A 14,971-nucleotide genomic window follows, 5' to 3' on the forward strand; every position below is an offset into this window, starting at 1 on the left:
CCCAACCACAACATCAACCCGTCTCCTGCCACATCACTAATCCCAACCACTATTCCGAGACATCTCTTCGGTCCGGGTTAGTCCCATAAAAGTTTATTTCTCTCACATCCACCCCTCTGACGAATATTGCGGCGGTGTGCAAAAAGAGGTGGCGTTTGAGGAGGCCGTATTGAAGGAACGTGGATTTGGTGAGATGTAATACAGGTCTTGCCCCGGGGAGGAGGAGTTGAGGGGCGACCTGAGGTTGTTGGAGCAGTGGTTTGAGGAAGGGTTGCTTGAGTCAAGTTGGGGGATGCGTTCAGACAGGTTTCATTGGGAAAGGCGTGTGAGGGAACCCTGCGCTGACTGGTGGAAACACTGTAATACATTCATGCGCGGTCTATGAATATATTAGTTCTAGAGCACTGTATCTCAAATTTGATAACACTATTCAGTCAGAGGGGAATGGAATGTAGAGAGTTTAGAAGAAGCCTATCCGGCCATAACTACTTCACTGTCAATGCAGAAGGCAACGGTGCTAGTTATGATGAACTCGAAGCCGGCGAAACACGGCTCTTGAAGTCAACATTCAACCTCAACCACCTGAAACCCGGGTCTCACCGAAAGCAAAACTGCCTATGATTAGTCCATCAGCCCGGTCCTTGACCAGTTTGACTCCAACCAGGTTCCTCAGGGCTTACCCGTCCCTAGAGAGAAAACCACGAATAAACACCTAGAGTCCTGCTAACTCCGACCGACAACCAATCGGAGGACCCCGACCAAACCAGCCGTTATCAATCAATCAGATAACAACCCACACACCAATCACCACCACCACCGGAAACACTCAACAGCGTAACCCCGACCGAGCGACCACCTCCTAATTCCGAGACGAATAAGTCCGAGATTTAATACCCCAACCCTCGCGCGATCACCTCGGACATGCGTATCGCTGGGATCCGACAACCTATCTAGGTACTGTACCTACCCCCTTACATCCCTCCCGCGGGCGCAAATGCAATCCCACGCCCCTTCCTCTCGGATATCGAAGCCCCCTCGGCCACCGAGCACAGAGAAGCCCAACAAACGCCGCCGCAAAGCCCTATCCTGCTACGACTGCCGCCGCCGAAAACTGCGCTGCGACCGCGGGCAGCCGGCATGCAGTCGGTGTCGGAAAGGCGGGATCGCAGAGACGTGTTCCTACGATGGTTATGAGGTGCTTCTTGGGGTGGGACTCGGCGAGCAGCAGCAGCAGCAGCACCAGCACCAGCTGCAACCGACCACGACCGCGTTGAATACTGCGTATACGCCGGCTGATTTGGTCGGGCGGGGGCCCGGGGCGGTGCAGGGTACGCCTGTCCGCCAGGCTGACGGGCCGGCTGTCGCGGAGAGCAGTGTGGTCTCGTTGGCGGCGTCGCAGAATGCGGGAAGTTGGCAGCTGCTTGGGCGGCTGTCGTCGGCGAAGGGGATTAATGAGGAGCGGCCGTCGATCCGGAGTAATGCAGAGGATATTGTGGGGGGTTTGGCGCCTCCTGGTGGTGCGGATGCGATGCTGCGGGCGGAGACGCCGATTCTGCGGGGCCAGAATTTCAAGACGCATTACTATGGGAGTACGAATCCGATTAGTTTGATCTCGCATGTAGGTATTCTGGGGTTTGCCGGGTCTTGGATTCGCTTGTTGGTGATAGGCTAATGGATGTGGGCAGTTCCCCGAGCTGAGATCGTTCATGAAGGAGACTATCATGCAGCCCACCGCGCTGCCAACTCTACAGCGGGAGCTGAAGACTCTGCAGGTGAAATGGAAGGCGATGCGAACGGACCTTTTGCCGCAGCATGACTGGGAGCTCGTCGGGCTTCTGCCGGATCAGGAGACCATGGATGCGCAGGTGTATCTCTACTTCGAGTCCTTCGAGAACATCTACCGCATCCTGCACTACCCCAGTTTCATGAAGGAGTATGACGCGTTCCGCCAGGATAGTCGGTCCGCGCGGCCCGCGTTCGTCGTCATCCTGATGCTTATCCTCGCCTGTGTGGGCTGCCTCGCGCAGCAAGGCCAGCCCAAGTATATCGGGGACAGTGCGATGGCGCGCGAGCGCGCGACGTTATGGGTCGAGGCGGCAGAGGCGTGGCTTCCGCGGCAGAGCCAGAAGCACATCTATCTGGCCATCTGGCAGATCCGCTGCCTGTTGCTTGTGGCGAAGATGGTGAATATCGTGAAGAAGAAACGCACCTGGACGGCGGCGGGGACCCTGGTGCGACAGGCCATGTCGGCGGGCTTTCACCGCGACCCGACCATCCTGGGCGACCGGGTATCTGTGTTCGACATGGAGATGAGACGCCGACTCTGGGCGACGATTCTGGAGCTAGAGCTGCAGGTCTCGACGGACAGGGGCATGCCATCTGCCTCGGCGGGGCTGACGTCGGACACTGCGCCGCCCGTGAACATTGAGGATGAAGCGCTGACGGTGGACGCCGAGGCGCTCCCCGCTTCCCAGCCATCGAGCGTCTACACATTGTGCTCATTTTTGCGGGTGTCGGCCTCCAATTTCGCGCTGCGGACGTCCTTGAACTCCCTTGTTAACGATATACACACACAATCGGTGTACGAGGACGTACTGAGCAGTGAGGAACAGATCATGAGCGAGCTGCACAAATTCCCTTCCTGGACCGACGCCACATACGGGCCAACCCGCGGGAATCCGACCCTGACCCGAGCACTGCTAGACATCCAGCTGCGACACTATCTGATCTTGCTGCATGCGCCCTTCGCACGACAGGCCGACACGAATCCGCGCTATTCGTTATCGCGGATGGTGTGCTTCAACGCGGCATTCCGCCTCATCGAGCAGCACCGACAGCTCACCGATACCGGGAACTATCTGCTCCTGCTCCTACGCCACGACTACTTCAAGAGTGCGCTGGTGATTTGCCACAACATGTACATTGCCGCCACCATCCAAGGTATGGCTCACCTGTCTCGGCTGATTGGAACACGGACTGACGGAGTAGACAACCTCCTTCTGCGATCCAACAGCACCACGTTCATCCAATACATCGAGGACGTGCTGCACCTGCTGGAGGAGAAGACCTCGCGTCTGGGCACGGGGTACACGCACTACTGGTACATCGCGGCGGCGTCGGCCTTCCTGCGGTCGCGCATCGACCCCGCGCACTCCCCGGTGCAGAAGGAGGAGGCCATCCACGAGGTGGTGCGCCAGTATCATCGGGTGCTGGCTCACCAAGGCGACCTACACAAAGCGAAAGAACTTCTCTTCCCCCTCCGTCTCGGCACGGTGAGTGCATCCGATCGATCCCGACTGCTCGAAAGACAAAAAATAGAGCGAGCAGGTGTGGCTAAACAGCACAGCAGATTAACGCGCCGGATCCCCAGTTTCACGTCTCCGAAGACTTAGCCACTACTTCTCTCCTCGATCCAGATCTATCCCAGGTAGGCTTTTTCCCAATCCCCATCAGTGAACGAGACCGGCCGACCGACTAACCCACGACATACAGCCACCGTTCGGACAAGAAGAAATCTCCCTCGAGGAATTTTTCTTCGGCAATCCCGCCGCATGGACATTCGACAACCTTTGGGCGATGGACTAACACTCACCCACGCAGTGTTATCGCCTGACACCTCGGCGCTCGCAGATCGGATGGCAAACATCGATCACAGTGCCCAGTGGCACTACAGTAGGTCTAGATACTGCAGTTGACTCTCCTACATAGATAAACCCCGAGCAACAGCCGGACGTCCCATGGGTCAGAGAGACGCCGGGATCTCCACTTGGGGTTTAGTGCTGTCATCGCGCCGCGGAAGATCCGGACTCGACATCGGCATTCCTTCCTCATTGGCGAGAGATTAGAATTTATTTTCTTGATATTTCCTTTTTCTTCAGTCGGATGGAGGGGAGGGGGGGGGGGGGAAGGAGAGTATATATGCATGCAGAATGGCAATCATTACCAAGACTCATGCGCGAAGAAACAGAGAGGGGTGGAGCATTCCCATTGCATAATGCCAATTCCTAGTCGCTGGATGAAACTGAATTTCAGGGTCCATGCGGCCGGCCATCTTTCTCTACCCGATGGCTTGACTCCACCCACAAAGCAAAACAAAAATAAGAAAAATAAAAACAAGGAATCGCGCGCATGCAGCGACTGCGAAAATGTGAAGGTTTATTCACAAAAGCCGATCGCTGACCGTTGACATATCGCAATTTAGGCCATCCGCGTGGGAGGCGCTGGGAATGGTGATTGGGCAGGAAAAATAGGGAGAAGAAGGATAAGGGGCAGGAAATGGTATTCATTCATTTGAGCTCAGACCTCATTTTGCGTATAGCAGTGGTCGCGCAGATGATTTATGACTAACTGTACATTCTGTACTACTGAAGGAATAGCACTCAAACTCGGGAAATGCCACTATCAGTTTGTATGGGAAGACTAGGCTCGTGTGAAAGCCTTCTAGATCCTGATCGACTCAACACGAGCGAGCTAATAGCGCGATAGAACAAGAAAAAGTCCGCAGGTGGCGTGTCCGACGGCGATAACCCTATACAGCTTGCTTTTCTCCTTTGATAGAGTTTTAGCAAAACAGAAAAAAAATCACTCACCCAAACAATAGCACCAGAGCACCGACCCTAATGGTAGGAGAGGGAGGGGCCATGGAGATTTTGACAAGCCACACTAGTCATGACTTGTTCCACCACCGCATCCTGTGCAATCTATTGGGGGCCTTTGGTCAAAACCAGGAGGTTCTCGCCCTGACTCGATGGCGCAACAAAGGAGAGAAACACAAAGAAGTAAACAGAGTCAACAGAGTTGTGCGCATGGATTACATAACCAGTGCCACGCCGACGATAAGCGGAGAGGATATTTTGACTTTGACTTTGGGGAGAAGATGCTGCAGTATGTAGGCAATAGATAGAGATACTAAGTAGATGGTATAGATCGCAAAGAGATAGGAGGGATTCACCGCGTTATAAACCACCAGCAGCAGAGCTGCAGTCTGCAGAAAACCGGTGACTCCAAGCAGGGTTGGACGAGTGTCGATCTGTTGATCGGAAAATCCTCTCTGCAGCTGCAAGAACGCGCTAGTGCTTATCGGGGCCGATTCCGTTGTCCGGTCCGAGGATTGACAGCCTCTGCTCTGCGCACACCTTCCCGAATTTTGATAATGTGCACACACTCTCTCTCTATTGACTATTGACTATTGATTCTGCCCCCCTCCCTCAATCCATAGAATTTTTTCCTTGGTTTTGGTGCTTGAGTGAATTGCATGATGAATCTGACGCCATCATTTAGCAGAGAAAAAAAAATAGTCCGGTCCAGACGCACTACGCAACTAGAGCCCTTACGCGCATAGGGTAGCGTCAATGGACCCCAGTCGGCGATGAGGGTGGTGACTCAGTGTCAGTCTGGCCGAGGGGATTGCCACGCTGATGACACCATCTATGGAGGGGGAGGGGGAAGGAGAAGGAGGAGGGGTGAACGTCAGCTCTACCCGGTGGAGTCGGTGAGTTACAACTTGCGAAGATAGTCGAGCTGTCGCGTCGATGCTCGAGACTTCCAGGTTTCAAAGCCACACCATCGACGGGCTCCACCGGCCCAAAAATAAATAAACAAAAAATGCATTATAAATTCGCCCATCAGGCCCACGTGCCTGTGCACGGACTTTCTTCCCTCTCAGGTGTAGGAAACCTTATTCGGTGGCTATTGGCGATTGTGCGGTTGGCTCTCAACCGGTGCCTGTGTGCCTGGATGGCATGGGAGTCGGAAATCACCCTCTGATTGGGGGTGCAATGGCCGTGCATCATCATTAACGTTTCTTGATCCAATGTCAGCGAGTGGTTCCTGAACAAAATGCTGCAGTTGGGCAGTGGCGGTCGAGAAGGTTGTCGGCCTGATGGCAGGGCTGGAACAGTCGGCAACTGTTGGCCGGATCCACCATTAATCCACTGTGATTGTTCTAGAGCCCTGATTCACACCTAGCAGACTTTTGCTCACCCCATGACCTACTTGCTTATCGCAAGCTGGCTTTCCCCCCCCCCTAAAACACTATATAGACCCTGACCGGACGGCCAGTATGGAAAGGAAATCCAAACAAGCAAGCAACTCTACATTTTCTACTCCCCAACCCAACTCGCCTTGACTCTCCCTCGCCCTTTGGGTGTCGGAGTAGTGCCTGTGTGCCTTTACTCCTTGGACTCACACAATCGAGTGCGCCATTTACAGCCAAACCCCACCTACAATGTCCTACGCCTCTTCTTTCCTCTTCACCAAACCGACCCCTCCGCTAGTGCGCCCCCAACGTCGCTCCCCCTTCGCGACCAAATCCTCGCTCCATCTCCACCTCTGCCTTGTGTCCGGCGAGAAATATGAACAGGAAAGCAGTGCCAAGCAGCCCGACCTTCGCCGGTGCATCGGCCACGCCCGCATCCATGACAAGTCTATGGAGCTCGTCAAGCGGGACATCCAGGTCCACATCCGCTCCATGGGCAGCGACAGCGACGATGACCTCGACAACGATCTGCCCGTGCCTCCCCGTCGTTCCCGCCGCGGTTCCAAGTCCTCCGCTGCTTCTGCCCCGCTGAAGTCGGCTGCAGTCAAGTCGACCGCCGTGAAGTCGCCCTCCGTGAAGACACCCTCTGTGAAGTCTGCCCCGGTCACTACCGAGAAGAAGAGCCTCCTCGACAAGGGCCGCCGCTGCATGGAGAAGATCTTCTCCCGCCGGAGTGGCAGTGCGCATTGGTCTCAATCCGGAGTCCCTGTCGTCGCCTGTTGAAATGGGTTACTATTCAGCCCAAACACTACTCTCCTCACTCGGTCTTGAACACGCCTCATCACTTTTGATCAACTCAAACTCCACCACCCATCACCGGTCTCACCAGACCCAGGGACTCACGCCGTGTCCGGTCTTTCTCCATCTCCGACCCTACCGGCAGTACTCTCATCCGACCAGACCGACCCCATCACAGGATCATCACCCCCTCAGGACAACAGCGACTGACGCTCTCAACCGATCGAGAGCTTCGATGATCCTCAAGTGTCTCGGAAGGACTATCACCACCACCACCACCACCTCATCCTCTCGTTCACCTCATCTTTCTCCACTACATCCTCCACCATGACGAAGCAGAGCTTCAATTTCACGGCCTATAATCTCTTTTCCTTTGTCTTATTACCTTTGGGGTTACCTGTCCTGTCTAGCGTTTATCCTGTTGTTAGAAGATACCACCTAGAGCGTCACGTCCTATAGACCTGTTTCTGCTGATAGACTTTACCTTGCCGCGCAAGGGAAGCACCAATAATGATGAATACACTTCAAACCTACCATACCTTTCCCATTACTCCCATCTAGTTTCACAATAGCACTCAAACCCCATCTATAAGCCCAGCCCCTCTCTCCGCGCGTTCCTCCACGAATCCTCAAGGGGGGGAGTCTAGAACTTCTAGAACAACGCCAATGAACGAGCTGACGCATCGTCCAAAAATAGCTCTCCGACCGGATCAAATAAGGTGATCAAACACATCAAACAATTCGGGCCGGAGTAAGCGAGATCTGTTCTTCCGGATGTTCCGGTGGGGCCACGGGGGAAGATCCCGCCGCCTCAGCTTTTCCGGACCCGCTTCCGGTTCCGGTCTTGATGCCAGGTGTGATTATGCTGGTTGTTGGGTATGGGTGCGGAGGAGTTTTATTTGTTCTCTTCTCTTATTGAAGTAGTGTGATACTGTATCAATTTCTTTTGCTGCTTATTGGATTATGTTTATGAAATAAGCTGATGGGTTGCTGAATGGAAAGCCGCTACGCAGCAAGGTACGATTGGCTCACTAGTTCCGCGAAGTAGTGCTATAGAAGATAGCACTAAGAGTTCAATCAACTACCCCTGCTCTGACCCGTGATCACACCGGAATTAGATTGGGGCTGTGTTTGCCGGGGGGGGGGGAGGTTGATCGGACGGCGTCATAGTCCTCCAGCTGAAACAGATTTGCCGGATCTGCAGGGTCAGATCCTCGAAGATCCGGCGGGGTGAGTTCGTGGTGGCAGTGATGTGATTTTTTTCTATAGTGCGCGGCAGAGGATGTTTGACGTGCTGGGGGTCGCCACTGTGGTGGAACTGGAAGCGTCATGCGATGACTATCATGGGGAGATCTGATGATCTGGTACCATGTGATCTGTGAGTTATATATAGTAAGCGAGGAAGAGCGATGTGGATGACTAAGACGTTTTGATCGACAGCGTAACTAATGTTACTTTGGACATAGAGCTCGAAGAGACAGTAACAGGTACTTGTAACTCTCATCTTCGATCTGTGGATGTATTAAGTCAGAAGCAACTCAATGTTACTTCGATTGTGTTTTGATATGAGTGCCTGAGGCATGATGCTGCCCTCTCAGTGTGTCGGCCTGAGGCATATCAAATTGCATGCCTGATTAAATTTGCCCGTTAACGCCTCTTCTATTCACTTGTAAGCCTGCACCTTTCCGCATCTATAATTCTGTCTTACTTTACTATGTAGTACATATCCCGGGATTGGTATGATGTCTTACACAGCGAAGAGTCTGATATTCTACTTGGGTCAATACCGTTTGCCATATCTCGATCAATAGCGAAGCGGCTTGTCTCTGTCACTCAGCATCCGTATAATACTCCAAAGTCCAGCATTGTAATTCTTTACACTTGCCCCGATTAGCACAGATATCACCCAAACATCCACTACCCAGTCAATGCAACGCTTCTCGGAGAATTTCCCACTACGCAGCCATTCACAGGCTGCAAGCAAGGGATCGGCACTCCTGATCGGAATGTTCCATACCTCAACTTCCCTGATTTGCCAATAGAATCGGACGGGAAGATGCTTCCGCGGCTTTATTCTGCTGTACCTGTAACTAGCCTGAGCACTGTTAACAATCCCTTTCTCTGGGTCTGTGTCGCACAAGTATGTAGACAAATTGTGATTTGCATACTTCGACCTCCAGTGGGAAAAACACACACAAACCTCGGAATCTGACCCAAAACAACAACAACAACAACAACAAGAGCAGTTGAGGATAAAAGCCAGGTTCAACTCCATGAAATGAACTGAAAATCATCAATCTCATCAACGACTTCGACGACTAACATATCCCAACAGCACCAAGCACAACCAAAGATCAAAATGAAGTTCACTCTCTTCCTTTCCAGCGCCCTGGTGGCGATTGTCCCGGCTGTTGCCTTTTCATCTACTCAGGTCAGTAGACTGCTTACAAGCTGCGTTGTTTTCAAAGAAAACAAAGCCTAACACCCACACAGGCCGGACTCTTTGCGCAAGACCACTTCCTCGGGCCATATGTCCACAGCAATGGCGACGGATCTTGCATTACGACGTAAGTTGAACCCTCTCAGCCTAAGTAAACTCATACTAACTTAAGATAAATGCAGACCCGCTGGTGTCATTAACTCTGTTGAGCTGATTCCCGGCATGACATGCCAATTGTACCGGTAAGACTCAGCCTCCTGGCGGTGGTTCTTGCAGATTCGCGCTGTATTCCTTGTCTGCATTTGCTAACCACATCTCTACAGCGAGCCGAGCTGTGGCCAGGAGCCCATCTTCCTCAGGCGCGACAGTCCTTCGCTGAGATATGACATCGGGGCTCCCGCTCGGAGTGCCCGGTGCTTGAAATAGACACCGGTCTTGGATCTGTCCTCTTGAGACATCGTTCTTGTCTCGAGGAGATGAAAAAGCTTTTTTTGTGATTCATAGTTTATCTTCTCTTCTTTGAATATGATTAATCCACTTGTTTTTACTTCTCGTCGTGATAAATAGGGAGGTTTGGGCTTCACTGGCAGTACTGCCCAGATCTGTCGCATCGTTGCCTTGTTGCAGGGAACTCGAAGTCAAGCTCTGTTTCAGCTGAACTTATAGCCTTTGAGTCTTCTACACCTTTGAGTTCCTTACTTATACCAAGGCGAGAATGGTGTCATTGAACTTTGCGTCCCTGCAATATCGAAACGGATGAGATAACCGATAAATTTAGCGATCTGGTGAAGTACCAGTGCAAGGACAGAGCCTCCAGCACTATCCCCCTAATGTAATCAGACAAAGTGGGTGAAGCCTTTCCCATATATTTGTGCACAATGCGGTCGCAAAAATGGACTGTATCACTCTTCAGAAAGTTCTTTCATAGTCGGTCAAGGATGACTTGTGCACTGTATCTTTTCTTTCGCAGACATCGATAAGATATTGCGGTTCATCCAATAGCTAAGCGTGTTATACCATCCGGGTTACGAAATAGCCTAAAACTTATTCATCGTATGACTCATTCGTTCCTTGGCATCAGCAATCTCTCAACGTGAAATTGTTTACGCATTGGCAGAGTAAAATGAAGACATGTATAGTCCGGATCTCGAACCATGGATGCACCCTCAGACAATATAACAGCGACCCGGCGCGCCCTTTCCCTACCGGAGATAGTATCGGAGATCATCGCCTGGATCCACGCGGACACGGACAACGACTGGCCAGCTTCAGCACCTCCACAACCAAATCTACAAGACTTTAAGAATCCGAGTGACAGCGACCATGACAACCTCTACGCAAGCGACTCCGAATCCTCCGAATCTCACACATACTACTACAGCAGAACGGGCGTCCTATTCCGCTGCGCCCTCGTCAACCGACTCTGGTTCCACGCAACGATTCCAGCTCTATGGGAAGAGGATCTCGATTGGTCGTTCCGCAGCCAGATACCGGACCACCTCACCCAAGTAGAAGATCCCTCGCGCCGACAGATGTACGCCAACTATATCAAGCGCGCCAATCTTACCACCGTCCCCGAGGCCTGCTCCCTCAAGTATGCCGCCGCCCTCGGGGGTCTCCAATTTCCTCGACTCGAATACGTGAAGTTGATCTGTCCCGGCGCCGACTGGCAGGAATCTTCCAACGTGCCTCCGCTGCTGAGCTCTCGGGTCAAGGTGCTGGACATAGACCCCAGGTTCGAATGGAATCCGATCACGTACTGCGTCAAGCATGCGGAATGGGATGAATTGTTCGAACAGATACCGGTGGGTTTTCTGGTTTTCATTGAAAGCTTTGTAAGTCTTGTGGTTGGTTAACTGACGATGTGGTTGGAATACTAAGAAGGTGTTTCCGAATCTTGAGACCGTGACCTTTATGGACTGTGCTCGGGTATTCCCCGGAGCATTGGAGCGGTTCGCGAAAGGGCTTCCTCGCCTGAAGTCTTTTGATCACCATTGTGTCGTTGAGAATAATGATATTTACAGCCTTGGTTAGGTTTGATGCCGGCAGCATTCAGTCTATAAGGTCTGGGTCAAGCAAGTAAGGAGAGTGTTGGCCGTTCAGTCACAAGGGGCGGAATGTGCTGCATGCATGCATTTGAGTGCGGTAATCTGGAAATAAATCACTTACCGGATAAAATGGGTTGGAGAGTGTGAATATCATGAAGTGTTTGTCTCTAGGTAAATCTGTCTCGATCTAGGGAGAAAAGGGAACGGATTATTCGAACTACGCGAAAACAGCAGGGTGGCATAGAACTACAGCCAAAGCAAACGAACACATACACAAGCATCTAACACAAAGGTTTCACATAGTAATCAGTTCTATGGTAAGAACCGAACAAGGGAGGCTTCGGCCGATCAAACAAAGCCTACTAAGCCTTCCTCCCAGTCTCGACCTTATGTTCCTGCTTTCTCGCAATCAGGATCCCCTTGATCCACGGTGCATCGGCCTTCTCAGGGCCTTCCGGCCGGTACCAATTCTCATGGGCCTCCTTGATCCGATCCCGCGTCTCTTTCGCGGCGAACCACCTCCAGAATCCGATGGGGAAGGGCTCGAACTGCCGCAGCAGGCGCGGCAGTAGCGCGACATCGCCCGCGCAGTAGAGCAGGGTGTCCTGCACCAGGGGCCGGACCCTGAAAAGCTCGCTGTTAGCGAGCAACAGCTGCCTATCCTTCTCCTTGGTCTCCTGCCACCGCGCCTTCTCATCTGCGTAAATGCGGTCGCAACGCGAGATACATTTGGACAGTCCCAGGAGGTAACGGTCCTTGAACCCGCGGCGGGAGGCCAGCTCCAGGAGCTGGATATCGACCACGCTCTGTAATGCCACATTTTACAGGTGGAACAGCGCGTCGGCGTCGTTCCGTACGTCGAAGAATACCTTTACCCGGTGGACAGACTCGGGGACGGACCTGAGCGTCGTGTACCCATCGGCTGTTGCGGTGGTGGAGAAGGCGCAGTCCCCCAGAGTATGCACGTCTACCAGCCAGGTCTGGTAGGCGGCCTCCACGTGGATAGAAATGAGGTCCAGCGTGCCTCGGCATGACAGTTGCTCGCCCTCCAGGTCAATATACAAGCGCTCGCCCGGGTGGGCGAGGATAATGTCGAGCATCCCAGTTACCTGGGCTGGTGTATCGACGATCACTGGGTAGACGGATGCCATGATGTCTTATCAGATCCAGCTCAGCAAAAATGCTACCCTTGAGACGGAAAATGATCTTGTCTGAGCATACGAACCTAGATCTGGTGATGGATAGAAACACCACGATGACTCTGGCCTGAGCTCCTTTTATCATTTTTCAAAAGTATCTATGTCTGGAGAAGAGGCGGTGGGTTCCAATAGTCTAAATGGTGCACGGCGGGGGAATTTACTCCAGACCCCACGAGACTTCTTTACCAATATAATAACGAATAATCGGTTGTTATCCCTGATCAGATCGAGGTAAAGACGCGACAGGAATACTGTCTTTCAGTAACAAAGAGAGCTTGACCAAGCATGTCTATGCCTGGGGGTACAACCCGCGGCTGGAGGGTAAGCTTTGTCTATTGGACATTGTTAACCAAAGACGTCACCTCATAGAAAAGTTCAGCCCTGTCGTTATTATGGCTTTTCAAGAATGGTTTTTGTCGGCTTTTGAGACCGGTTCGATGATCTTTGTCCAGGAAGTGGAGGCTACCGATGAGACCGGGCCACGGAAAGCATCTCGGCCAAGAGCCGGAGCGTCCCGCTTCTGCAAGAAAACAGAATACAAGTACAAACAGCATATCCAGAACAGTTACTGAAACTAATGGCACATTTTTGTACCGTCCATACTTGACCAAGAACTGCCGACTAGAAGCCCAAACGCCCCTGACCCCCTTCGCGATCTCAAACCGCCCATCGTACAGCGGGTACACTACAACCGCGGAGAACGTGCAGAACTGCCAAATGATTGCCACCGTGGGCCACCCGGCAAAGAATGACTTGATGAAGATGTAGTCCCGATACAGCGGTATCGGCCAGAGAACAAAGGTGATCAGGACGAGTGCCACGAAGGTGGCCCACGTGATATGCGACCAGCGGTAGAGCTCCTTCAACGTCTCCTCAGGGAAAGGGTGGATGAAGTTGTCGAGACCGACACAAGACTGCGAAGGGGGGGAGAGGGGGTCTTGATTCGGTGGAGATGAAGATATCCTTCGTTTGAGGCTCCTTGGACCTCTCTTCGGAGGTCGGATGCTGGGGGGTTGGAACCTCGGATTCGGACGGGGCCTGATCGCCGACGAGCTCGATACGGAGGAATTCACGCCAGTCGAAACTGTAGGGGTTGTAGAGGGAGATCAGGACGGAATAGAGGGCTGGGGAGAATCATCATTCCAACTCAGCTGCATCTCTTGTCCTTTTGCAACTCTATTTCTCTATCTCAGCCACCACAATCAAACCTCACATCCCAATCGGCTCCCCCACAATCTCCGCCTCCTCCACCCTGCGCCCAAACTTGATATAACCCAATTGAACCTCCAACGCCGCCCGCCTGCCAACCTCCCACACAAACTCACCCCAGGACACGCTTTCCAACTCCTTATTAATCTCCTCGATCAAACCCACCAACCGCTCCATAACCTCCTTCTCCACATCTTCCCTTCTCCCCTCATCCCCAGAACGACCCCAACCTCCGTTCAAGAACCCCGTCCCCACAAACCGACCCAGAGTGACATGCGCGATCGGAGCCGTATAGCACGTATCGATACTCACACCGGTGCTCAGCGCCATGGTATGTAGCTGATTCCGGAGGTGGTGATAGGTATACGCATCGTCAGCCGCTGGGACAAAACTGATCGCCACGCCTAGTTTGTCGAAGAGGAGCTTCGGATTGACGAGGCGGGCGATGTGTTGATGTTGATTGTATTCGTTCCTAGGAATGTCGAGGAGCTGGGAGAGCCGGGAGTCACCCATGTAGGTATAAACCGAGCGGAGATGGGAGACTGGATGGCGGTGGGAGAGTTCGATGATGGATAGGTGGAGGGAGGACTTCGGGGTGAGGTGGAGGTCTGTGATTCTGTTAGTATCATGTACAAGTATTGCTTACATCAATAAAGTATAGAGAAATCGCGTTGAAGCTTTAGTTCGAGTAGTAGCTGCTGTGCAGGTTGCAGGGATGAATACTCACCCAGCCCTACGAAATCCGAAAGACGGCGCTGGATGTCCACAAGCAGGTCCATAGTCGGAGGATCAGGGCGCGTCCAGATGACCAAGCAATTCACATCCTCCTTGCTGAGCTCTTCGATCTCGTGCGCTCCTTCTGCGCCGCCATGCTGCAGCTCGAGGTAGCGGACGAGCGCCTCATCCGGGGTGATGCGCTGGGGCGCTGGTAGCTCACGACTAATGTCGCCTTCGGCGTCAGTTTGCCTGGTCGGAAGAAACAAACCAATCGATCGCTCCAGGCTTGCTGTCCGGAAGTATTCGTAGGCTTCTTGTATCTTGGCCTGTGCGGTGGAAAGCGTTAGTTGGCCCCGTGATGCGGGGGTTGGAGGGCTATAATATGAGGTATTATAGGCCACGTACGGGATCGTTGGCGCATTCGGGCTGGTCAAGGAGTTCCTGGTACCAATTGCGAGTTGAAGGCGGCCCTGGTTGTTGGGGAGGATAGGCGAATGGCACCTGCAGGTTGGCAGCGTCTCCCATTATTCTTAGGTGGTAATTCTGGGCGTCAAATGCAGGGGAGGGATGCGGGGAGGAAGAA

The 14,971-nt window shown here is 52.8% G+C and overlaps 7 protein-coding genes across 7 annotated transcripts; 4 read left to right on the forward strand and 3 right to left on the reverse strand.

The window, feature by feature from the left end:
* Positions 1-994: 994 nt before the first annotated feature.
* On the forward strand, positions 995-4,943 carry BO97DRAFT_472979 (uncharacterized protein; the record flags this gene model as incomplete). The annotated part of the gene is made up of 3 exons (XM_025700198.1): positions 995-1,618; positions 1,686-3,272; positions 4,445-4,943. The coding sequence occupies 3 exons, from the start codon at positions 995-997 to the stop codon at positions 4,472-4,474; spliced, it is 2,241 nt and encodes a 746-aa protein (XP_025547597.1). The 3' UTR covers positions 4,475-4,943.
* Positions 4,944-6,012: 1,069 nt separating this feature from the next.
* Positions 6,013-7,008, forward strand: BO97DRAFT_202062 (uncharacterized protein). Its single transcript, XM_025690534.1, has one exon. It carries the CDS (start codon positions 6,227-6,229, stop codon positions 6,758-6,760), a length of 534 nt encoding a protein of 177 aa, XP_025547598.1. The 5' UTR covers positions 6,013-6,226; the 3' UTR covers positions 6,761-7,008.
* Positions 7,009-8,404: 1,396 nt separating this feature from the next.
* On the reverse strand, positions 8,405-9,206 carry BO97DRAFT_202087 (uncharacterized protein). The gene is made up of 2 exons (XM_025690535.1): positions 8,551-9,206; positions 8,405-8,441 (listed from the first exon to the last, which is right to left on the reverse strand). Exon 1 carries the CDS (start codon positions 9,048-9,050, stop codon positions 8,580-8,582), a length of 471 nt encoding a protein of 156 aa, XP_025547599.1. The 5' UTR covers positions 9,051-9,206; the 3' UTR covers positions 8,405-8,441; positions 8,551-8,579.
* Positions 9,135-9,641, forward strand: BO97DRAFT_428271 (uncharacterized protein; the record flags this gene model as incomplete). Its single annotated transcript, XM_025697272.1, has 4 exons — positions 9,135-9,206; positions 9,269-9,342; positions 9,398-9,457; positions 9,539-9,641. 4 exons carry the CDS (start codon positions 9,135-9,137, stop codon positions 9,639-9,641), a joined length of 309 nt encoding a protein of 102 aa, XP_025547600.1.
* Positions 9,642-10,361: 720 nt separating this feature from the next.
* BO97DRAFT_408295 (uncharacterized protein) lies at positions 10,362-11,304 on the forward strand. Its single transcript, XM_025695821.1, has 2 exons — positions 10,362-11,020; positions 11,097-11,304. Exons 1-2 carry the CDS (start codon positions 10,370-10,372, stop codon positions 11,247-11,249), a joined length of 804 nt encoding a protein of 267 aa, XP_025547601.1. The 5' UTR covers positions 10,362-10,369; the 3' UTR covers positions 11,250-11,304.
* Positions 11,305-11,625: 321 nt separating this feature from the next.
* BO97DRAFT_460448 (uncharacterized protein) lies at positions 11,626-12,414 on the reverse strand (the record flags this gene model as incomplete). The annotated part of the gene is made up of 2 exons (XM_025699338.1): positions 11,626-12,069; positions 12,133-12,414. The coding sequence occupies 2 exons, from the start codon at positions 12,412-12,414 to the stop codon at positions 11,626-11,628; spliced, it is 726 nt and encodes a 241-aa protein (XP_025547602.1).
* A 1,210-nt stretch (positions 12,415-13,624) lies between these two features.
* On the reverse strand, positions 13,625-14,949 carry BO97DRAFT_376423 (uncharacterized protein). Its single transcript, XM_025693019.1, has 3 exons — positions 14,794-14,949; positions 14,399-14,714; positions 13,625-14,279 (listed from the first exon to the last, which is right to left on the reverse strand). Exons 1-3 carry the CDS (start codon positions 14,911-14,913, stop codon positions 13,672-13,674), a joined length of 1,044 nt encoding a protein of 347 aa, XP_025547603.1. The 5' UTR covers positions 14,914-14,949; the 3' UTR covers positions 13,625-13,671.
* Between the last annotated feature and the right edge of the window lie 22 nt (positions 14,950-14,971).

This window comes from Aspergillus homomorphus (assembly GCF_003184865.1).
Source record: "Aspergillus homomorphus CBS 101889 unplaced genomic scaffold BO97scaffold_47, whole genome shotgun sequence".
NCBI classification, from domain to species: Eukaryota; Fungi; Ascomycota; class Eurotiomycetes; order Eurotiales; family Aspergillaceae; genus Aspergillus; species Aspergillus homomorphus.

What these genes read in the sequence shown, in the direction of transcription:
- BO97DRAFT_202062 (XM_025690534.1), top strand. Translation starts at nt 6,227, where the DNA reads ATGTCCTACGCCTCTTCTTTCCTCTTCACCAAACCGACCCCTCCGCTA.
- BO97DRAFT_202087 (XM_025690535.1), bottom strand. Translation starts at nt 9,050, where the DNA reads ATGGAGTTGAACCTGGCTTTTATCCTCAACTGCTCTTGTTGTTGTTGT.
- BO97DRAFT_408295 (XM_025695821.1), top strand. Translation starts at nt 10,370, where the DNA reads ATGGATGCACCCTCAGACAATATAACAGCGACCCGGCGCGCCCTTTCC. An exon ending in AATTGTTCGAACAGATACCG is followed by an intron (nt 11,021 to 11,096) that starts GTGGGTTTTCTG and finishes TGGAATACTAAG; the next exon opens with AAGGTGTTTCCGAATCTTGA.
- BO97DRAFT_376423 (XM_025693019.1), bottom strand. Translation starts at nt 14,913, where the DNA reads ATGGGAGACGCTGCCAACCTGCAGGTGCCATTCGCCTATCCTCCCCAA. An exon ending in CCGAATGCGCCAACGATCCC is followed by an intron (nt 14,715 to 14,793) that starts GTACGTGGCCTA and finishes TCCACCGCACAG; the next exon opens with GCCAAGATACAAGAAGCCTA. An exon ending in TTCGGATTTCGTAGGGCTGG is followed by an intron (nt 14,280 to 14,398) that starts GTGAGTATTCAT and finishes ACAGAATCACAG; the next exon opens with ACCTCCACCTCACCCCGAAG.